General features: G+C 50.5%; 2 protein-coding genes across 3 annotated transcripts in view; both read right to left on the bottom strand.

Annotated features, from left to right (window-relative positions):
• Nucleotides 1–1,582: 1,582 nt before the first annotated feature.
• Nucleotides 1,583–2,955, bottom strand: Utf1 (undifferentiated embryonic cell transcription factor 1). The gene is made up of 2 exons (XM_005063352.2): nt 2,283–2,955; nt 1,583–2,171 (listed from the first exon to the last, which is right to left on the bottom strand). Exons 1-2 carry the CDS (start codon nt 2,839–2,841, stop codon nt 1,708–1,710), a joined length of 1,023 nt encoding a protein of 340 aa, XP_005063409.1. The 5' UTR covers nt 2,842–2,955; the 3' UTR covers nt 1,583–1,707.
• A 2,797-nt stretch (nt 2,956–5,752) lies between these two features.
• The window catches only part of Kndc1 (kinase non-catalytic C-lobe domain containing 1), a 48,488-nt gene continuing 31,521 nt past the window's right edge, over nt 5,753–22,719 (bottom strand). For both annotated transcript variants that reach the window (XM_040752136.1, XM_005064255.4), the window contains exons 18-30: nt 20,042–20,135; nt 19,859–19,956; nt 19,417–19,637; nt 16,829–16,942; nt 16,165–16,312; nt 15,883–16,062; nt 15,094–15,300; nt 14,382–14,464; nt 14,005–14,155; nt 10,013–10,135; nt 9,867–9,926; nt 8,877–9,034; nt 5,753–7,524 (exon numbers count right to left, since the gene is read on the bottom strand). In XM_040752136.1, the coding sequence (XP_040608070.1) occupies nt 7,293–7,524; nt 8,877–9,034; nt 9,867–9,926; nt 10,013–10,135; nt 14,005–14,155; nt 14,382–14,464; nt 15,094–15,300; nt 15,883–16,062; nt 16,165–16,312; nt 16,829–16,942; nt 19,417–19,637; nt 19,859–19,956; nt 20,042–20,135 (1,869 nt within the window). In that variant the 3' untranslated portion in view covers nt 5,753–7,292. The remainder of the gene's footprint in view (nt 7,525–8,876; nt 9,035–9,866; nt 9,927–10,012; nt 10,136–14,004; nt 14,156–14,381; nt 14,465–15,093; nt 15,301–15,882; nt 16,063–16,164; nt 16,313–16,828; nt 16,943–19,416; nt 19,638–19,858; nt 19,957–20,041; nt 20,136–22,719) is intronic.

Below are 22,719 nucleotides of genomic sequence, written 5' to 3' on the forward strand. Positions count from 1 at the left end.
CTACATATAGCACATAACTCTAAGCAGGAAGTCTAGTCCACTGGCAGGAGGGAGAAAACAAAACGCCCCACTGTAACAAGGGCATTTTCAGAACTCCATTAGGTGTAAAACAAGGTGCGAATCTCACACCCACTGGGATGGCCACAATCAAATAAGTTTAAAGACTTAAACCAGGCCGGTGGTGGTGCATGCCTTTAATCAAGGAAGATGCAGGCAGATCTCTGAAATAGAGGCCAGCCTGTTCTACAGAAACGACAGAGAGGGGAGAAGGAGAGAGGGAGGGAGGGAGGGAAGAACGGAGAGACAGAGAATAAAAGAAACCCATAGACTGAGTGGGAATTCATAACTTTAAAATTAACTCAAGATTCATTCCTGTCACCTTGGGCTCAAAGGAGCTCCAAGGAGCCAGCTCAGCCAGACGTCTGGTGAGTCTACTCCAGTTTCAGGATCCAGCTTCTCCAGAACTAACGTTAGTGTGAGTACATCTGCTGGTAAATACAATCTTTTATAATATGTATATATATGTGCATTTTATTTATCTATTGAGACAGGGTTTCTCTGTGTAGCCTTGACTATCCTGGAATTCACTGTTGACTGACCTTGAACTCAAGACATCCAACTTCTTCTACCTTTTGAGCACGAGGAATAAAGGTATGGGCCACCCCTCCCCCACCCCCCAAGTTGTAGAGGCACCTGGGCTGTATCTGAGGCCTCCACCTCCAGTGTCTACAACATGTAGCTCTGACTGACCAGGGGAGTATCTAAAGGGTGGGTTCATCTAATAAGGTTTAGGGACTCAATTTCATTTCTCAGCGTAGAGTGGGGTCCTCCCCAAATTGGTCTTTCACAGGGGAGAGGGGGGCAGTACCTGGCTGGCAGGGCAAAGTGCAAGGTCATTCCAAGTCTTCAGAAGGGGGTGGAGTAGTGACCTTGGGACCACCTGAACAAACTCCTCAAAACTTCCCTTCAGCAAAACTTCCACCAGTCCCGGGGTTCGCAGTGTGCCCGGAAGGGCCCAGAATTTGTAAAACGGAGACAGTCAGAGCAGGCATTGTCATGCTAGTGAAGTGCCTGCAGCTACATCCTTTCCTAACTGCGGCCGAGCCCTCCCCCACTCTGAGTCTCTAGTCGCGGGGAGGGGGGCTTGGAATGTCAGCTAAAGTTGGAAAATTCTAGCAGGGTAGCTTGCCTGCTGTGGTACCCAGGCTGTGGCATCTCTATGGTCCAGACATCTCCAAGATAATCTTCCTGGGAGCTGTGCTCTTGACTATCCCGGTCCACAAGGACTGGAGTCCAGTCCGTATTCAAACTGAGTTTGGCTCATGAGAAGGTAGAATTTTGGGGATGCTGTACACGTACCTGTCGTGCCTGCCCATTCACCGCTTACCAGTGCTCCCGGTGGGCGGGATCCCGCACCTTGAGAACGTTGATAACAGTAAACAACTCTACCTTCCCACCCAAGCCTTCACCGAAAGTAGCGCACAATTTTGAGTGGGTCTGCCTAGTTTTCCTTAATATCTTAGTACCCGCTACCCTCAGGGGTCCATTCTTACAGACGTGGAACCCGAACTCATTCACCAGATTAAGCAGAAAATACAATTTTTATTTTACGAACGTTAAATTTGGGGTGGGGATGGGGACACTAACCGGGGTCGAGGTAGGCTTGGGGTCAGCTCTGGAGGGGAAGAATTGCCGACAAATAAGGCTTTAGTGGCGCAGATCCCCAAGGATGCCCCGCTCGGAGGCTGCATTGCCCAGAATGAAGCCCACAGCCAGGGAAACTGTTTGGTCGAAGGAACCTCGCAGATGCTCCACGTGCTGGTTCAGGGTTGCCAGCTGGTCGCGCAGAGGACCCAGAACTGTCGAGATGTCGCCCAAGTGCGTCAAGGCCTGCAGCACAGCGGTGTTCAGCGACTGGGACGCAACCTGCGGGGGCGCACGGTCTTGGGGAAGGTCAGGAGGCTCATTCGGGTTCTCCATGTCGTACTCGAGGGTTGGTGGTGGGGAGGATCCGAGGGCTGCACGGCCGGGCTCAGGAGCCAGAGTGCCGAGGGCCCTAGGGGTAGGGGAGCTGGTAATGCGACAGGCATCTGCAGACTTCGTAGCGGAGGAGCTGTATCTGAGCGCGGAGGCGGGGTCGGCGGCCCCCGCTGTTAGCGGCAGCGTAGCCCCTACGAGAGAAGCGCGTGGTCCCGCTAGTGGTGTGTACGGAATCTTACCTCGGGGTTCCGTCCCTACCCCACGTAGACCCAGCCCATTACTGCCCGCACCCCTGATCCTACCTGGCTCGACTGATGTAGGCGCGGGCGTTAACACCGCGAGGGTCGAGCGGCCGCGGCGCTGGGGACGTCCAGGGCCGGTAAGGCGACGGCGGACTCGCTGGTGCCCATCGTCGCCTAGCAACCCCATGAGCTGGCGGATCTGGTCGTCGTAGGGCCCGGACGGCTGGCCATGGGAGTCTCGGAGTTTGTCCTTGAGGAACTTGTAGCGGCGGCGACACTGGGCGGGCGTGCGCCGAACTTGCTGACGGGCCAGCGCGGCCGACACGCGGCGGTAGGTGGGCAGAGCCTGCCGGCGGTCCAGCAGTAGTGAGCGCCACATGGCCGGCTGCAGCAGCGTGCCTAGAAGTAGCTCCGTTTCTCGGGCACTCCAGGGAGTGCGCTGCGCCGAGCCCGGAGACACGGGAGCCTTGGGCGAACCAGGCTCCGCCATCGCTCCCGGAGTGGGGTCGAAGGCATCAGATGTAGTCACCTGGACGTCCCCGGACGGCCGCAGCTCGGCGTCGGGGCTAGCTGGCGACGGTGGTGAGAAATGGGGCAGCCGCCGGGGACGAAGCAGCATCCCGGAGAAAGGTGGAAGTGCGTGTATTCTGAGGCTCTAGCCTCACTGGAGGAGCGCTTGTCCAGAGCCGCCCACACACGCTGTAAGGACCCCTGCCGTCGTCCTCGGCGTCTAAGCCGGGTCTACGCGACCCTCCCATCGTTCAGCCGCCCCGCCCCTCCTCGTCCCGCCCCTCGTGCCCGCCTAGTTTTTTGTTTTGTTTTTGTTTTTTGGAGGTGCTTGTACCTTGCTTTTTCTAGCCCACCCCTTTTCTAGCCCTTTATTAGATAGAGATCCTAACCCGGAGAACAAAGTTTTGTCCCATTACACGAAGCAGAACATGTAAAAAACTTTTTTTTTTAAGTTCAAAAACATTTAATCAGCCGGGTGCAGTGACTCACACCTTTAATCACAGCACTGGGGAGGCAGAGGCAGGAGAATCTCTGTGAGTTCCCCACCAGCCTCGTCTACAAAATGAGTTCTAAGACAGCGAGGTCTACATAGAGAAATCCTGTCTGGACCCCACCCCCCAGAAAAAAAGAATGGAGAAACAAAAAAAAAAAAAAATAGTAATCAAGGTACAATATAATAAGCCTGAGGAGGACAGCTTGTTTTTACATTTGTGTTATGTCCATTAATCACTACTCACAGCCTATAAATACCTATAGAAACAAAACTCTGCCACCCTTTCTGTCTTTGTGTACTGGAATGTGTTGTTCCTTCATGTAATGAGTGTGGTTGTGTTGCCCTCCCTGCTTGCATCTGGCTGTGGCCTTTGGAAGATGGAAGATTAGTATCTAATTTACTAATCTAGCTATCAGTGGGGCATTCATTGCTGTAAGGAGGTCACTTGAATGCTAGATTTGATATAGAGATCAATGGCCCGATATTGGGATTGAAGTCTTAGTTCATTACAAAGAATCTCTTTAGTAAAATGCATCTACTAATAAAGGTGACAGTATCATCTCTTCTTCCAAAGTTAGGACCAAGAAAAGGAAGCTGGGCGGTGGTAGCACAGGCCTTTAATACCAGCACTCCCAGAACTCAGGAGGTGAGAGGCAGGAGGCAGACGGATCCCGGAGTCTTCAGAGTGCCGGGCTACACAGAGAAACCTTGTATCAAATAGCCAAAACCAGGCTGCAGAGATGGCTCATAGATTAAGAGCACTGGCTGTTCTTCCAGGGGTCCTGAGTTCAATTCCCAGGACCCACATAGTGGCTCACAACCATCTGTAATAAGATCTGGTGTCCTCTTCTGGCCTGCAGGGTACACGCAGAAGCACACTGCATACACAATAAATAAATAAACCTAAAACATAAAGAAAAGAAAAGGAAAGAAAAAAGACTGGGCGTTGGTGGCGCATGCCTTTAATCCCAGCACTTGGTAGGCAGAGGCAGGCGGATCTCTGAGTTTGAAGCCAGCCTGGGTTACAGTGCAAGTTCAAGGACAGGATCCAAAGCTACATCAAGAAATACTGTTAAACAAGAAAAAAGATATTCAAAGTTAGTTTTTGGTGTAAAATTCTTGACCAGTGTGGTGAGACAAGAAAAAGAAATATAAAGATGGGACATAAACCCCAGTGATCTGTGGACTAGCGATACAAGCCCTGTTTTTACAGAGATCAGTGGAGTCAGAAGAAAGTGCCAATCTTGTATCCTACTTCCTACCATTTTAGGATTTTAGTAGTCTCCTGCTGTGGAACACACTGGTACAAGGCATCAACAAAGACTAGCCACTGTTTCATTATTTAGTGATTTGTGGCCAGGGACTTGAGCAAAGACCAAGGATCACCTGCTGTACTCCTCCTGACTGGGGCAGGCCAGGGTAGCCTCTAGCTGGCCATACTAAGGCTAGCTGCCTGGGACAGCATTTTGAGTTGCAGCCTGCTTTTTCCTGGGTCTTCATCACTTGGTTCAAGCCCCTCGGTATGGTGCCTAGTTGTTCTAGGGCAAGGCAGCTGGTGGGGCATCTTTGCCCATTCAACACACCATATGTCCATTTTGAGCTTACCCTCAGTATTGTGGTTTTAGGGTAAAGTCCATGTGTGTTTGAGGTCACAATACTCAGGACCAGACTCCAGGCTCAGCACAGGGCAGGGATGGAGAGGAGGGAATCACTAAGCCCTGAGGGCCAATGGCTGTCACTTTTTCCTCTGCATAGCCACCACACAGATAGCTCTATTGTCATTATGGAAATATCCCTACAGATAGCTTTCATTAACAACAACAAAAATTCAGTAAACACACTTAAGAGCCCCTGGCCTTAAGACTGTCTCTGAACTGTGATCTGAATGAGTACATTGAGATGCAAGCCACTCCCCAATCCCTTCATGTCTCTGAGACACCTGGAAATTCTGGAGAGGTCCCTAGTAGGTAGTCAAGCAAACCAGCTAGCCCTGTCCTGTCCTCAGGCTGATGGGTAGAAACTGGTTGAGGTGGACAGGTTACAGCAGGATATGCCTCCCTCTCATTGGTGCCATGGGAAAATGAGCTGTGGTCATCAGAAGTCTTGGTTTTGGAGAGGACAGCCGAATTAGAGGTGAGTCTCCCAAACCTGGTCCCTGTGATAGTGACTGTGTGAGTGTCACCAAGAATGTGGTGTGATCTGGAAGTACAGTTTTCAGTCCTGGACTGGGTATATTTCCTATTGAAGCCCTTTGAGACCCTAGGTGAGGTGTCCCTACTGAGCCAAGAAGGACTTACTTTAGCTTCAAAGTGGGTGTTGCTTTTTTTTTTTTTTTTTTTTTTTTTTTGGTTTTTACGAGACAGGGTTTCTCTGTATTGTTTCAGAGGCTATCGGTCCAGCCCAGCCTCGAACTCACAGAGATCCGCTTGCCTCTGCCTCCCGAGTGCTGGGATTAAAGGCGTGCGCCACCACCGCCCGGCCAGGTGCTGCTTTTGAAACCTATGAAAAAGGACCATATGGCAGTAGCTTGGTAGAAATGACTTTATTTAGAAATCTGTACCTTGTGACATCAGGGCGCCATGCAAACAGTGCTAAAGCCAAAAGCCTGTTCACTTCCCCACGCAATAAATCAGCACCGTTGGAATGCTGGTTTGCGCTGGACACCTCCTGCACTAGATACAAAATCTGAAAATGTAGGCGTTGATCAACAGAACATAATCCTTGTAGAAAAGTCCCCAAACAGTTATGCTGCATGTGCGTGGCCAGGACTCCCAGTCCCACTTACATCCAGTGTAAGCAGGGCCTGGTGTCTCCAGCAAATTCATGTGAGGAAACACATCTCAGCATTAAAAATCCAGCGTTTGGTCACAAGTCATAGCTTCCTAGAAATACCACTAGCTGCGTCACTACAAATCCCTACTTCTAAAATACAGAACAGTCTTGGTCTTGTGGCAGGCAGGGCTTGGTCGGTGCCAGTTGCTTAAGGTGGCTGAACGACCTGCCATAATCCATCATATTCTCAGCCCTCCTGGTCAGTGGACCCCTTCCCCCTGAGCCAAAGCCCAGCACCAGCTGTTGAGGATCCAGAAATCCAGGTGTCTGACGCGATGGCGGCAGCAGGCTTGTCTCACATCTTTGTCTGTCTAACAAAGCGCAGAGCCAAGGGAACACAGTGGATGGGTGTGCGCATGCACAGCTGCTGAAGGCTGGTAGGCAGCCGTTGTCAGGACCCACATGGCAGTAAAGGGACTTTGCTCCCACAGGCTCTGGGAAGGCGAGCCGTCTGCATTGGTGCTACTGTTACTGCGCAGTGTTTGTTTTCCTTTTCCAGATGTCCAGAGCCTCTGCCCAGCATCCCTGTCAAACTGCAGCTGTTGTAAGCTGGGGGCGGGAGGCAACAGGCCACGGGGAGGGCCAAGGGCTGAGGCAGAGGGCCCAGCTGGGACAGAGGCTTCTCCCACTCTCTAGAGGACTGGAGGGACTTGGCAGGATCAGCTGCAGATGGGGTGAGAGTACAAACCTGGCCAAGACAGGTTGCTAGAAACCTTGGGCTCCAGTGGAAGGTTCCAGACCCTTTGGAGCTGCTAAATGCAAAAGATAGTTTTGGTCCTTCTTGCTGAGTGGAAACAAAAATACCGGTCAGCAAGCAGCTAAGTTTGGGCTCTTTTGGAGTCAGATGTGGGTGTGTGTTGGGTTTTGGAGAGGTCAATGAAAAATAGGTGGGAACCCCAGTTTAGGAGAAGTCTCAAGCTCTGGGGACGGTTGGACCTATTCCCTTTTCATTTTTAAATTAGATTTTTTAAATTCTAGGAGAAACAGGCCCACCAGACTCTGTATCCACCCTGCCTTGGGGATAGGGCTCTGTTGGAGTTGATACAACCCTCCAGGTGGATGGCCTCGGGCTAGTCCCCTGCAGCTTCCAGTTATGTTCTGGGAAGTAAAAACACTTTTCTCCTGGGTGCTCAGTGGGTCTGAGCCTCTGCAAGCAGACGTGGGGGTTCCTTCCACTTGACCCATCTTCCCTGGTCTGGTTCCACTGGGAGTCTGCACCCAGATGGAGCCCTGGGCTACTGGAATGTGGCTTTCATTCTCCTCAGTTTGTCCTGGATCTTCCGGGAGTGCTTTTCGCCGGGGATCTGGTGGAAGTTGGCCCTGTTATCTGCTGCTAAGATGGAAACATCCGCCCCGCTGAAACGGGCGATTCTTTGTTTCAGGTGAGCCTGTAGCTTGGGGTCAGGGCTGAATGTGTATGGGTTCTCCTGGAATGCGTGTACCTGGCTTGCCACCTTGGCGATGTTTCTTTGGGGAGAGAAAAGGTTCGTTAGTTTCCACTTTGGCCAACTAATCCTAATGTCTCGGGAATGGCTTCAACCAAATCTTTCCCAAAGCACAGCACCAAAGGGGAGGTTTTCTGTACTTACTCACCAAGACATGCACCCCACCCTCCATTCCCCCTCATCCTCCATACATATTCATGGAAAACCTCTATGCCAGGTTGCTCCAGTTGAGGTCTTCAACATGGAAAACCAAACCAGACCTGAAACCTAGGCTGATTGCCCTGGCCCAGCTTGGGCCTCCTGGGAACAGAAAGGGGACAGACCTGCAGATGTGTCTGTCCCCCTCAGCTCCAGAGCAGTGTGTGATCATTGCTTTTGTCTTTAAAGGACAAAGTTGAATAGCAGACAAGAGCTCTTCACCCACTTTTGCGGCTTCACCTCCAGTCTTTCATTTCCCTTTGGCCAATGTAGCTTTCTTTTCTATTGCAATAGCCACGTGCTTGTAGTGCGTTTTCGTTTTCTTTTTAACTTGGTGACTCTCTAAAAAGGGGCTCTTCAGGCTGGCTGGAGGCTCGGTTGGCAAAGGGCCTTCTGTACAAGCATGAGGACCTGGGTTGATCCCTAGCACTCACGTAAATAAAAGTGCCAGATGTAATGGCATGCACTTGTGGTCTTGGGACTGGGAAGGTGGAGCTATTCAGAATCCTGGCTCAGGCTCGCCAGCCAGTCTAGTTTACAGTGAGCCTCGGGTGCCAGTGAGAAACCCTGTCTCAAAACAAGGTGAATGGCTCCTAAGGAATCACACCTGAGGCTGACCTCGGGGCTGCCACATGCACACACACACACACACACACACACACACACACACACACACACACATTCATATACACACAAAAGGAGATCTTGCAGTAGGCTGGTTGCAGTCACTGTTCACCAGATCCCCGGGGCCTCATCTACCTAGCACGGCCATTGTCTGATCACTGTGGACAATGAGAGGAGATGGGAGGGTGGGGGTGACAAGATACGAAACATATCTACAGGCTGGGGCTGTGTGGATGGCTCTGGGCCGAGGGAACCAAAAAGATACAAGGAGCAGAGACCAGAGGGGACTTGCACTTGAATGTGCTCACTGGTGGGACAAATCGGACTAGGTGCCATCCCCTTACCTCTGCTGACTTCATCTGTGTGAGTGCCTCTTTGGTCGCAGTGAAGCCCCCTTACCTCAGCTTGCTCCACCTGTGGACTCTGCTAGGCAGGGTGAAGGCCCCTTACCTCAGCTTATTTCACCTGTGGACTCTGCTAGGCAGGTTGAAGGCCCCTTACCTCAGCTGGCTCCACCTGTGGACTCTGCTAGGCAGGGTGAAGGCCCCTTACCTCAGCTTACTCCACCTGTGGGCTCCATTTGTCATGGTGAAACCCCCTGTCTCTAGCTGCTGGATGTGCATGGCCAGCAGGTGGGCAGAGGGCAGGGTAGGCTGGGCCCGGAAGCGCCGACCTTCCATCAGACACAGGCTGTCGCTCTTCAGGAACACCTGGGGAACCAGCCAGGAAAGTGAGCAGGGAAAAACAGACAGTCATCATCCAGGTGGGCCAGCCCACCTGTCCCTGTTAATACCTGTCTTCCTGGGGCGTGAGAGGCCCCAATACTTCACTGAACATTCAATCCGAAATGAACCTGAGGTTTCTGGATTGTAGATCAAAAGCTCGCTGCCATGGAAACACCGACAGCCACAGAAAGCTTTTGCTACTCAAACAGCCAGTTCTTTACTTCTGACTCTAGAAAAGAGTCAGGTGACCACCCTTCCCAAATGGGGCCTGCAGAAGCTGCTGCAGGCCCTGAGCACAGTGAGTATACATCCTGTTATCTCCTAATCCCTGGGAGATGAGGCTGTGCTTGGAGCTCAGGGACAGCACAGGCTGGGACTTGTCTGGGGTGTCTGTCTCAGGCTAATGCCTATGGAGCCCCTGCTGTCTCAGTAGGAAATGCAGTCACTTAATCTGTGTTTCCTGTCAACTCATGAGGCCACCTCTGGGCCACTGGAGCAGACCTCCTACTTGCCCTGGTCCAGGATTTGTTTGTAGACTTGCATCCCTTGTATCCTGGGTTGGGACAGCAGACCAGTCAGTTAAACCAGCAGGCAGGCATCTTTGCTCTGCAGGCTTCTCTGGCTGGCCTAGAACTTGATATGTAGACCAGTCTGGCCTTAAACGCACTGAAATCTGTTTTGAGTTCTGGGATTACAGAGGTGTGCCACCGTACCCAGCTTGTGTTTTTGGGATTCTCTGATAATACCCTGCTATGCGTTCCCTGAGATGTGTGGACCAAGTTGTTTGGGGGAAGCTCTGCAAGGAACTTGTACAAACCTCCACAGCTTTCAGCTCTTCCATGACCTCAGCAATCTTCGCAGGCAGGATTTTCCAGGCCTGAGATGGAAGCACAGGTGAGATCTTTGTGGCCTCGTGTACTTGCCCATACATACCCTCAGCACCCTGAGTCCCACGAGACGCACAGGGGACTGCCTTACAGCCAGGTGCTCCAAACCTCCCAGTATCTGCATGGCTGTTGCAAAGTTCCTCTGTTCATAGCAAGATTTTGCGATCAGCAGGAATTTGGACAGCAAGTTCACTTGCAGCTGAAATGATAGAACGGAGCTCAGTGTCTTTAAAGATGTACAGCTCAGCAATAGAGTGCGGTACAAGCATGCTCAAGGCAGTAGGCTTGCACCCCAGCACCAACATAATGAAACTGAACAAAAGAGGAACAGAAGCAACAACTGAGACCCGTTGAAATAGCCCATCCTGGAGGCACAGAGCCCCACGACTGAGTTATTTGTTAAAAAAGAAAGTGGCGTGTAGTGTAGATGCCGGGCTCTGAGTGTTGCCTGTGAGTGGCTTGGGTATCATGTGTAATAACTTTGAGAGAGCCCCCATGGGCTTCTAGGATGTCATCTGAATGGGTCAGACTATTTCTCCCCAGTGCCTTTGGTTGACCCCACTGGACTGTCTGGCCAAACTCCACGTTTCAACAGTGTTCTGGGACCATAAGTTTATAGGTGTAATAGTCTTTGGAGTGTTTTGGCACAGCAGTAAGTAAAATGCAGAACATCAATACAGCATGCATTTTAAAATGTGATAAGCTCCCTGGTTGGAAGGATATGGTGCAATCTTATCTCATGTCTCCCGTGAGAGTTCCTGATCCATAGCCAAACATTGTTCTTTCTACATGATGTGAGGGACAGCAGTGACAAAGTGGTCTCTGTGGTGCTCTGTGTTCTTCTCATCTTTCTAAGTTGGAAGCTCAGAGCCTGGGATGGATATCCTCATGTCCCACACTGCAGACCCAGGACTGCCTGTATGCCAGGATGTAGCACTCTGGCTTTTACCCTTCGGTTGAGTGACTTCAGGTTGGGAGGGGCACTGGGTTCCTGGGGCTGGAACATGTCCAGGGACACTGAGGTCTGTGAAGTGACTTCCATCATATTTCTTCTGGTCCTGTACAGCACAGTCACATGAAGTTTGTTGAAGACCTGACACTTTTTTTTTTTTAAAGACAGGGTCTTTCTACATAGCCCTGGCTGTCCTGGACCTTGCTATATAGATCAGGCTAGCCTTGAGCTCACAGAGATCCTCTTGCGTCTGCCTCTTGACTGCTAGGATTAAAGGCATATGCCACCATACCCATCCCCTAACACATTTTAATGTCATATATGATAATCATAGCATCATAGATTACAGCAAACTGAGAAGCCCAAGTCCTCTGTTCCTATGTTCTGGCAGAAGTGTGGGTGGTGAGTTTGTGTAACTAGTGTGGGTTTCATGCTGGGGGAGCCCTGATCATTGGGGTTGAGTTATCTTTAGGGGAGTTGTGGTCCTGGTGGTAATGGGTGCCTATCATGGTCTGAGATCTCCATCCTTCCTGTTGTGGAGTGGAAAAGCTTTGCATCCTGATGCTCAATCAGCCCTTCTGTTTGTGTGGGAAGGAACCTACTTGGTCCTATCTTGTACTGACTAGGGGAAGAATTAGAGCCCTATGTAATAGAGTTTTCACTGGATGAAGATGCAGACCCTTAGGATTGGGAGTACTCTGTCTTGAGAAGCTGTGGACAATTGGTAATCCTGGATGGGAACCTGGAAGGAGGCCCTGACCTGAGGTGGGTGATGGTCCCTGTGCTGGCTAGATTTGTGTCAACTTGGCACAAACTGTAGTCATCTGAGAGGAGGAAACCTTGATTGAGAAAATGGCTCCATAAGATTGGGCTGTGGGCCAGCCTGTAGAGCATTTTCTTAATTAGTGATTAATGGGGAGGGTCCAGCCCATTGTGGGTGGTGGCACCCCTGAGCTGGTTGTCCTGGGTTCTATAAGAAAGCAGGCTCAGCAAGCCATGGGGAGTAAGCTAGAAAGCAGCACCCCTCCATGACCTCTGCATCAGCTCCTGCCTCTGTGTTCCTGCCCTGCTTGAGTTCCTGTCCTGACTTCCTTCAACGATGAACAATGATATGGAAGTGTAAGCACCCAACTTGCCTTTTGGTAAACTAGGACAGTTCCTTTTGGACTGTCCAGGACATGACTGTGAGCAGCTGAACTATCCCCAGTCTAGCTCAAGGCCCATAGGACTTAAGGGGAATCTGGGTTTGGGTGTACAAAAGCTGAACCTTGACCTTGGCCAGATACTGAGCAAAGTATTAGAATTCCACAATTCTTGTAAGACCTTGCAGTGTCGGGTCTGTCAGTGAGGAACAGTAGCCTGCAATTTAGCCAGGAGGATCACTGCCTTAGTGCACGCAGGGCAGATCAGGGTGACAAGTCATCCACGAACAGACTCAGGCAAATATGGGACAAGATAGGGGTGTGTTGTGACTGTGGTAGACTATGACTGTGTGTGAGGAACTAAGTGAGGAAATGAGTGTGAGGAACTGTATATGTAAACAACTGTGTACGAGGGAGTGTAAGACTTGTGTGAGAGGCTATATAGGGTTTATGAAGGAGCTTGAGGGTTATATGTGTGAGAGATTGTGTGTTCAATGGTTAAACCTTATTGTTGACTTGATTGGACTGGGAAATGGTGGGGGATGTCCTTCTGTATGCTGTGACTATATGTTTCTTTTACTGGTTGATGAATAAAGTTGTTTTGGCCAATGGACAGGCAAAATTTAGCTAGGTGGGAATTCCGCACAAAGAAGCAGGGAAGAGGAAGATAGAGTTGAGAGACAACATGTAGTCATCAGGTAGGCAGGACGCTAGGGTATCACCTAGGCAAGCCATAGCCACAGATTAATAGAAATGGGTTAATTTTTTTTTTTTTTTTTTTGGTTTTTCGAGACAGGGTTTCTATGTGGCTTTGGAGGCTGTCCTGTAACTCGCTTGGTAGTCCAGGCTGGTCTCGAACGCACAAAGATCCGCCTGCCTCTGCCTCCCAAGTGCTGGGATTAAAGGCGTGCGCCACCACCGCCTGGCGCAGTCAGTGCTCTTAACCACTGAGCCATCTTTCCAGCACAGAACAATTTGTTTTACATATAGCTCCAGAGATTTCAGTTTCTTATGGTAGAGATGTGAGTTTGAGACCAGCCTGGTCTACAAGAGCTAGTTCCAGGACAGACTCCAAAGCCACAGAGAAACCCTGTCTTGCAACAAAACAAAACAAAACAAAACAAGAGCACTGACTGCTCTTCCAGGGGTCCTGAGTTCAATTCCCAGCAACCACAGGGTGGCTCACAACTATATAAACAAGATCCGATGCCCTCTTCTGGCCTGCAGGCATACATGCAGACAGAACACTGCATACATAATAAATAAATAAATCTTTAAAAATAAAAAAAAAACAAATCGTTCCTCCTAACTTGCGTAAGCCAGGCATTCTTTTATGGTTACAAGAAGACTGCCTACTGTGTAAAGGGCAGTGTGTAATGGCTATGAGTGTGAGGAACTGTGTCCATGATGGACTGTACGTGTTGTATGTGGCAAGCTGCAAAGGACTAGATGTATGGACTGTGTATGTGAGGGCCTGTGAATATGAGGTACTGTGTGAGGGATTGTGTCCATGTGTCAGTCAGTGTCTCTCTCTCCCTCCCTGCCTCCCCATGCTCTCCTCCCATGTGTGACTGCATCTTATGAGGGACTGTGTATGCTGGACTGTGTGTATAAAGAACAGAGTGGGAGACTGTGTGTATATATAAAAGACTGTAGAGTCTCCTGAGCAGTGCCCTGCTGGAGGCTTCACACATCCTGCGGGTGGTCCACAGATCTGGATCATCCCCGGTAGAAAGAGGAGACAGTATTGAGCTGGGCTGTGACTCCTGTGAATGCAGAAGCTGATGGTGTTGGATGTTTCTGCTGACATTAGTAAGCACCTCACTTTTTCTGTTTGCCTTGAGTTGACTATGGCGCCAAGACACGGGGTGTGGATTCCCTGTACCAGAGAAGGGACTGACTGTGGTCCCACAGGAACACTGCCGTGTAGAGCCCCACAGATCATTCTGACCCCAGAGTTATGGAGGTGTCTACCTTGGAGGTATGACTGGTAACGATTTCAGCGGCCACCCAGGTGCTGACATCGTCAGCGTTTCTCAAAAGCTGTAGCAGATATCTGTCCTGGACATAATTGGGTAGGAATAGACTGCAGGGTTTCGCAGACAGAGACTCAGAAGAGCTGGCTCTGGAAGAAAAATGGTGCATGTCACCTGGTAGTGTGAGACATTGTCCCGCCAAGCCCTGGGGGCAGAGTGGGAGGTCATGATATCCTTCCCTCAGGATGAGAACCAAGTATCTCCCTTCTGCCAGGACTATCCAAGGAGACCTTAGGAGAATCCCGGTCCGCTAGACCCTCCTATAAACCTTCCAAACCAAAGGTTCCCAGGGCCACCCTCGGGAGTGATACTCACTTGGGAATGGCTGCACTTTTGTCCATGACACCCAGGGCCCGTGAATTTAGGAAGTGGACAGGGTGACACTTTTGAAATAATTCCTGTTGGAGATACGGAAGCAGATGGTCAACCCATTGCTCCCAAGGATCTGATGGCCAAGGCAGTGTCCCGAAGAGGGCTTCAGTATTTTGAAGCCATTTGTGCAACCATAGATCAACCTGCTAAGTGTGTCATGGCTCGGCTGAAAGAGTTCCCTGTGTGCAAGTCACCTCAGGGCTTATGACATTGGCTAGGTCTGAGGATAGTGACAAGGATCACTCCGCACTGTCACCTGCCTCATGACATTGGGTTACAGGATGGTGAAGACCTAGGTGTGCCCTGCCTAGGCTCTGGGCTGAGGGCAGGAACAGAGGGAGTAGTTGATCAGTGCTCAGGGCTGGGAAAGGACATGAGGAACTGTATTGGCAGGGGATGCCCAGTGCATGGTGTTCTGTGTACTCTGTGTAGCTGGAGAGGAGAATCCTGCTGGGCTGAGTCTTCCTGCTTTAAAGACAGAACCTGTGTACCCAGCAACCAGACCCCTCTACTGACCATCCAGCTGTCCCTGTGCAAAGTGTCTGCTGAGGCTTCACAAACACCAGAGCATCCCTGGGTCTACCCCATGACATAAGCAACTGGCCCAAATGTAGAGGTCCCTGTCCCCTCTTTGATGGTGCCAGCTCCTACATACCTGCTGCAGTAGTGTCAGCTGAGTGAAGAGCTGGTTGGTACTATACTCTGTCAAGAAGTAAGGGCCCTTCTCACTGGCTTTGGCATAGGGGCCATAGAAGTCTTCAAAGAAGCAGGGCTTAGGCAGGGCTGATGCAATGGTGTACTGGCGCTCCTTATGGTGTGGCAGCACTAGGCCGTTGGCCCGAGGCAGCCTCCAGGAGAAGCTCTGCAAATGAGACAGGTGTCCTGCTCCTCCTGGCTGAGTGGGCCAGGACAGGCCAGGGTGGGGCAGAGTAAGGGTAGGCTGGTCCAACCCAGGCCTCTTCAGGCTGGCTCAAGTAGAGCCAGAAAGTAAATCCCTTCCATGCAGGCTTGTTGTCAGGATTCCCATCCTGGTCACTTGTGCAGACCACCCATGCACATTACTCAGATTTGGGACTGTCTCTATGCACTCGTAGGAAGACCATTCATTGACCCCAGTGGATTCTTCCACTCAGGCTGCTGCCCTGGGTATCAGGAAGGTGAGTTCAGGGAGCCACAGTAGGACACCGGCTAGGACAGAGTCAACCCTGCTAGTCCATGGCTTTCCTTCCACAAGGCAGGAAGTGCCAGGCCAGCAGGGAAGTGTGTGTGTGTGTGTGTGTGTGTGTGTGTGTGTGTGTGTGTGTGTGTACACATATCTATATGTGCACTTGCCTATGGGCATGTGTGCATGCATGTCTTGTTTCTGCATGTGTATACATGCACATGCCATGTCTTCCAGGATGCATTCCTGTCAAGAGAAACCCTCCCCAGGAAAGGTCCCCACCTTCCGGGAGATACCATCCTCTGAGAACCTCTTGCAGAGGGCATTAAAAGGTCTGGTGTCTTCCTCTGCCTCCTTAGGGTCCTCTAGGTCTGAACCTCGAGAGGTACTGTCAGCCCGCCGCTCAGTGCCCACCTCCAGGAGACCCAGCAGGTGCTTGGCAGTGCCGTCCAGGGGCAGGATCTAGGCAGAGGCATCGGGTGTCACTGTTGTTCCTGGGACACGGCAGTGCTTTTCTCTGCCGGAGCCCAGAAGGCTGACTAGGCTGGCCAGTGCAGCAGTCACCTTGGAAGAGATGAAGTCCTCAAGCTGTCCCAGAAGTCCGGCGTTCCTAATGAAGTCCACGGTGTAGCAGTCTTCCACCCAGGCCTGCAGGACACAGAGGCTCCGCCTGTAGATCTTGGTGAAGGTCGAGGTAGGATCCTGGTGAGCCCTGGAGGCAGATGGTAAGCCTTAGCATAGGCCCCAGCTGGGCACGAGCAGGGTAAGGAGTTCAGGGAGAGTCCAAGTGATAACAGGCCAGTGAGGGTTGAGGACAGAGCACTGCCCTCATGTTCACCAACCCTCTGGTCACCAATCTGGTGCCCCTCCCCGAGTCTGCTGGCCTGGGTGTCCTGTGGAAAGAAGCTACGGTTCACAGGCCTCGCCCCTTGGACTATCCTTGTCAGGTTGGTGAGCTTGGCTCTCTCTTATCTTCTTGTTTGGGCCTCAGCTACCCCTGCCTTTTATGGAAGCAGTAAGGGTCTTGCCGGTGACCTTCCCTACCCTAGCATATAAACTCCACCTGCTATCCCTTGCTGGGTTCCTTTACCCATGATCCCTCAGGTCTTGCCTTAACCTTTCCCCCGGAAACTTCATCTCTACCCTCATTCCTGTCAGGGTCCTTCACAGGAGAAACAAGGTGCCCCAGGATCCCACCCCTATTAGCAGGGAACTCAGGTGGTGGTACCTGGATAGGGTGCTGCTGATGCGGTCGAGGAGGAAGTGTAGGAAGTCGTGCGGTGTGCAGAAGTACCGAAAAGTGTAGAGAAACTGCTGGACGTAGCCCTCAAGGAAAGCATCACTGAGGGTAGAATGTGGTATTAGGCCTTGGGCCTAGGCCAGCCAGAACCCTACCTGCAACCTCCCCGTGCAGTGAGTGAGTGTCCTGGAATGAGTGAGTATGCCTGTTTGTTCTAAGTGCATCTGTGAATATATGTGCAGCTTCTCAGGGTGTGTGTGTGTGTGTGTGTGTGTGTGTGTGTGTGTGAGTGAGTGAGAGAGAGAGAGAGAGAGAGAGAGAGAGTGTGTGTGTGTGTGTGTGTGTGTGTGTGTGTGTGTGTGTGTGTGTGTGAGATTGGGGAATTGTCACATCTCATTGAATATAACAACCCAGAGCGGGTGCTTCCCAGAAGGCTTCATGCATGGAACACTAACAGGAGCCCTAAATGTGACTTGTTGACAATCTGGGCAATGTGATGGCCAGTAGCCATAAAGGTGAGGGGTTCTAGCAAGAGACTTCTTGCTCAGAGGAGTTCCAGGATGAAAGACATCATATCCAATATCAAGGTCGCTTGGCACTGGTCTACCTCTCTGAGCTTCTTAAGCATGAGGATACTGATAGCCATATTTCAAGCCAGGGACTAAGCAGTCCCCTACCCAGCCTGTCTTACAGAGGCAATGCCCACGGAGTACTTAGAGCAAACCCCTTGCGAATGCTTACTTCAACAAGGAATTCTGCCTTCCACTGCTCTCTGCTCAGACATACATCACAGACTATAATCATACATGCACCAAACTACACAGTACTACCACCCATCACATACTCCCACATGTGTTCACATCCACCAGAAAACACCTCCACCCACTCTAAAGGGAGGCTCTTTAAACAGGATGTTCTAAAGAGAGGCTCACAGTGAGCAAGTAAACAACTCAGAAGTCTCAGGAAGTTCCTGAAATTTACCAGACACACAAATGTCCCTCCTTCCCTAAGTTATATAAGTAGTAAGGGCTACTGAGGAGACCCAGACCAACTGAGCTGCCTGGGAGAGGCTGAGACCATTTGCATGAAAGAGACAGTTTCTGACCAATCATGCTCAAGAAGAAGACCCACTGATTTGCCTGCAAGTCTTGTAGTGAGCTCAAGGGTTCTAGCTCTCACAAGTGGTCACTTATACTCCGGTGAGCTTTCAGTGACATAGCTGCTCTTCAGTCGTCCATGCTCTTGTATACCTCACTCATATTCCTATATGTAACTTCAATAAACTCACTGATTTATCAAGAAAGACTTTGATGATATTGTTACTTTTGTCTGTCATTGGTTCCCTATCTGGGGTGAGTAAATATTTATTCATGTCTCCCTAGGGGTAATGTCACACACCATCAGCACACAAACCCACACATGTATCAGATATACCAGACACACACAACTATGTACACTATATAATATTTCCACAGCACACTACATGCATGTATATCACAAATGCAGTACATGTCATACTACATTCACCTCAAAATACCATACGTATGCATGTCCATTACACATGCACATTATCAAGTGTATCCCAGGAAAGCCTGGGCTTCTATAGAGCGAGGTTTGTTTCCTAATTGTTCTCCCAAGGCTACCTGCCAATAAGATTTGAAGTTGATAGCCTTGTTTTTTTGGCTTTTCGAGACAGGGTTTCTCTATTGTTTTGGAGGCTGTTCTGGAACTCACTCTGTAGACCAGGCTGGCCTCGAACTCACAGAGATTCGCCTGCCTCTGCCTCCCGAGTGCTGGGATTAAAGGTGTGAGCCACCATGCCCGGCTTGAAGTTGATAGCCTTTTGCTCAAAGAGGACTCCAGAAATTGTGTAAGGACTATGGAGGTAACAATGGCCTTTTTGGATCCAGGACTGGGCATAGGACCAGCCATCAAGGTGAGAAGAACTTCAGGGAGCTTGAATTATCTAGAAACGAGGCAAGGCTGGAGCTCTATGGGGCAGAGGGAGGCAGGGTGAATGGTACTGGAGGGAGAAAGGCAGGAAGGGATGAGAGTCCAGTCCTAAGTGTCATGAATGCCCCGTGACCCTGGGCATAGGTGAATGGATGTGAGTACTCTTCCTGACATAGGGCCAAGCTCTCAGTACTTAGTTCTCAGGCTGTTACCAAAGCAGTATTCACACTCAGAGACACAGAGGCATAGAATTCCATCGATAGTGCTCTGTGCCCATTATGGTGGATTTTGATTAGTGATTTGAATCCAGATGGTGCCTTGGAGGCTCCTGCGGAAGATCATGTGTGAGGTTTTTGTTTTTTCACATGTTAATCCTGCAGCCTGCCCCTGGCTCTCCCTCAGTGCTGCTTGGCTGCACCCTGTGACCCAGCATCAGGGCCAGAAGGAGTCTCATGGGGGACTGGGCCATGCAGTAGATGGAAGCTAGGAAATGTCAAACTAAATTCTAGTAAGACTAAATAAATGTACAACCCATGCCAGACAGAGCTTTCCTTGCTCTTCTCCCCTTTGTTCTCAAACCTGTGCCCCAGGGTCAGAAGGTCCTTCTGGGGCACCTGACACACCTGGAGTAGAGGTAGGCCATGAGTCCCAGTGGTGTGCCAGCCTGCAGGATGCGGGCCTTCTTCTGCCGGCCGCTGCATGGGTGCTTGTTGACATTGTAGAAGATGAGGGAAGAAGACTCGTCCAGGGGGCTGAAATCCAACGTGTCACAGGGAGCCGCTGCGATGTTCACAATCACTGGCAAAGCACAGGGCTCCAGCCCCCAGCGCTCTGCATACATGACCTGTGGGGAAAGGAAGTGAATTATGGCTGCCCACTAGATGTGTGTCTATGAGTCACTTTGCTACTGACTCGGGGTGGCAGGGCTTCTCAGTACTTTGAACCCTGACACAGGGCCTATGTGTATGACCTAATGTGTCTTGATCCATAGAACAACTAAAGGGAACCCATCTGAGGGCCCATACTCATTCCAGAGGTGGGTGGGCTGGATGGAAGGCTACTTGCCTGGAGGTACTTCTTGACCAGGCCCAGGAACTGCACCTTGGACTTCATTTCTTCTAGCTGTCCCCGAAGTTTGGACAACATGGTCCTTACTTCAGAGCCTGAGGGCAGAGCAGAGTCAGCACATGGTTTCCAGGGGCCTTAAAGCACCTCATGTGCGGCAGGCAGCTGGTTGTACAGTGTTACCTTTGTTTCGTTTTTCCTTCTGTAAGAGTTTCTGGTAGAACTTTAGGGTCTTCCTGTAGTTTCTTTTCTCTATCATGAGCTGCTGCTCTAGCTCCTAAGAGGAAGCATAGCAGTGTGTGAAGCCAGAGCAGCTGTGGGTCCAGGCACCACTTGTCTTCCATACAAGATGCAGTAGGCACAGCAGCCTGGTGAGCTGCCTGAGTGGCCACATGAAGGACAAGTGTGTCTTAGGGCTGGGGCATTTGGTTGACATAAGAAGGACAAAGGAAAAAATGAGGTCCCATCTTAGGAGTGGGCTCCAGGGGTTCACCTTGAAACCAGCACTTGATAGGTGATCCCTCAAGGATGCCAGACCCAACCTGAACCATGGGTTGACTGCCCGAAGGGGAGGCACAGTAAAAGGTCCATCATCACCTAGGGCCTATTTTGATTCCTGAGACATGGTCCAGTCTTAGGATGTGTCTGTCTCCTGAGGTATCCTTCCCCTCACCCAGCAGGCCGGTCCCACCTGGCTGCTTCTGAAGAGTTATATAGACTTCCAACTCAGAAGGTCGGGGCCAAGCCTTTTTGTGGCTTCCCTGCTCTCGGAGATCAGCTGCAGGCTTATTCAGTAAGCAAAGGCAGGCCCTGTATGTGTAGCCTGAAAGGCTCCTCTAATGTCTCCAGCCTCCCTGGCTCCTACTGAGCTCAGGGTAGGCTGCCTTCCTTCTATGGCCACAGGGAACCTCCTCTCCAGGTCCTTCACTTTGTCAGGCTCTGGGGGAACACACAGATGACAGTATGGACAGTGGGCTTGGGTATGTGGTTGCCATGTCCCTGTGCTTCATGAAAATGAGCTGTGGCTCTGATGTTTGCTCCCTGTTTGAACCTCTAACCTGACTGTAGTACCTCTAACCTGACTGCACTGTGGGGAGAGAGGAGAATCTATCCCAGGGTTGGATACCTTCCCCAAATGGCTCCCTTCTGGTTCTTAGTCACTTTATTTTTTCTCTCCTCTTTGAGACAGGGTTTTCTTATGTCTCAGGCTGGTGTAGAACTCACTCTATAGCCTACCATCACCTTGAACTCAACAATCTTCCTGTCTTAGCTTCCCTATGCTGGAACTGCAGGTGTGTACCACATGCTTGGCCTGTCTTCCCTCCCTCCCTCCTTCCCTCCCTCCCTCTTCTCCCTCCCTCCCTGCCTTCTTTCCTCTCTCCCTTTCTCCTTCCTGTTTCCTTCTTTTTTTTAAGGTTTATTTTGGTTTACTCTTTCAGGGAATATGTCCATCACAACAGGGAAGCTTTGCTGGTAAGGGTAGGTTGTAGCTGATCACATTGCAGTCAGGAAGCAGACAGGGATGAATGCTGTGTCTTTCTTTTTAAGTTAGGCTTTAAGAAGCCTAGCCATGTAAATTTCTTTTTTTTTTTTTTTTTTTTTTTTTTTTTTTGGTTTTTCGAGTCAGGGTTTCTCTGTATTGTTTTGGAGGCTGTCCTAGAACTCGATTTGTAGACCAGGCTGGCCTCAAACTCACAGAGATCCGCCTGCCTCTGCCTCCCGAGTGCTGGGATTAAAGGCGTGTGTCACCAATGCCCGGCCGCCATGTAAATTTCTTAATGTGCAGATGAACCCCCCAATCTTGCTTTGGGAATCCACTAGCTGGACTGTGGAGGTTGGCTGTGCTGTGTGGCAGGGTTTACCTCAGTTTTTCCTGGTGGCTATGCTGTCCAGGTTCTGGGCAGCCATGGAAGGCACACAGCTTCAGCAGAATGTCTATGCTTTGCGGTCTCACTGAGGCCAGGAAGTTTAGGACCTCTGGGTCCTACTCCAGCTCACTGATGAGAGTATGAATCCACTCAACTAGTGTTCACCCTCGCCTGGTGGATGGTGTGAAGCCACAGAAACTGGAGAAAACTGACTTGAACTATACAAGGTCTCCATTTATGACCAGTTCTTGATAAGGAAGCCAGCCAGATGCTTTTCTAACTGTTCCAAACTCCTGGGATACTACTTTCCCATATCAGGTTCCAGAAGAGAGTCTGGGCTCTGGCATCAGATATCTTGGCTTCAAACCTGGTTTCCAGCCGGGTGTTGGTAGCACATGCCTTTAATCACATCACTCGGGAGGTAAAGGCAGGCAGATCTCTGTGAGTTTGAGGCCAGTGTGGTCTACAGATAGTTCCAGGACAGGCTCCAAAGCAATACAGAGAAACCCTTTCTTGAAAACAAAAAATCTGGTTTCCACTGGATGGACAGCCAGACAGTTTCTCCTTGTGGGCAGGGATCAGAGTCAGGCTTGGCATGCACTGTGAGTCCCCTACCTAGGCTCCCCACATGGAGCCACTGGGCATCTGAGGATGTCCAGATTAGTAAATCTAAGACGAAAATGTCACTTTCTCAGCCATGTGGGCCACTGTTTAAGTAATCAGCAGCTACCAGTGGCTGGTGGTTCCCCCATGGAAGTATACATCTAGGACATCTGGACAATGAGGGACTATGAAGTTCCAAGTTGTGATCTGCTGTCTGTCCATCATGCACTGTCCTGATCCTGGTACCCTGCTAGGGAGGGTTTGTGAGCACTGAGACATTAGGGAACCAGAGGAGGCTCATTGAACTCACTGAAGTTGGTGTCAATAGCCTTGGATTGTAGTTCGTATTGACATTTGTTAGCACCACATTGCTGATACTGATGGCAATTA

This window comes from Mesocricetus auratus, unplaced genomic scaffold (genome assembly GCF_017639785.1).
Source record: "Mesocricetus auratus isolate SY011 unplaced genomic scaffold, BCM_Maur_2.0 Super-Scaffold_4256, whole genome shotgun sequence".
NCBI lineage: Eukaryota > Metazoa > Chordata > Mammalia > Rodentia > Cricetidae > Mesocricetus > Mesocricetus auratus.

What these genes read in the sequence shown, in the direction of transcription:
- Utf1 (XM_005063352.2), bottom strand. Translation starts at nt 2,841, where the DNA reads ATGCTGCTTCGTCCCCGGCGGCTGCCCCATTTCTCACCACCGTCGCCA. An exon ending in GCCTACATCAGTCGAGCCAG is followed by an intron (nt 2,172 to 2,282) that starts GTAGGATCAGGG and finishes CTTCTCTCGTAG; the next exon opens with GGGCTACGCTGCCGCTAACA.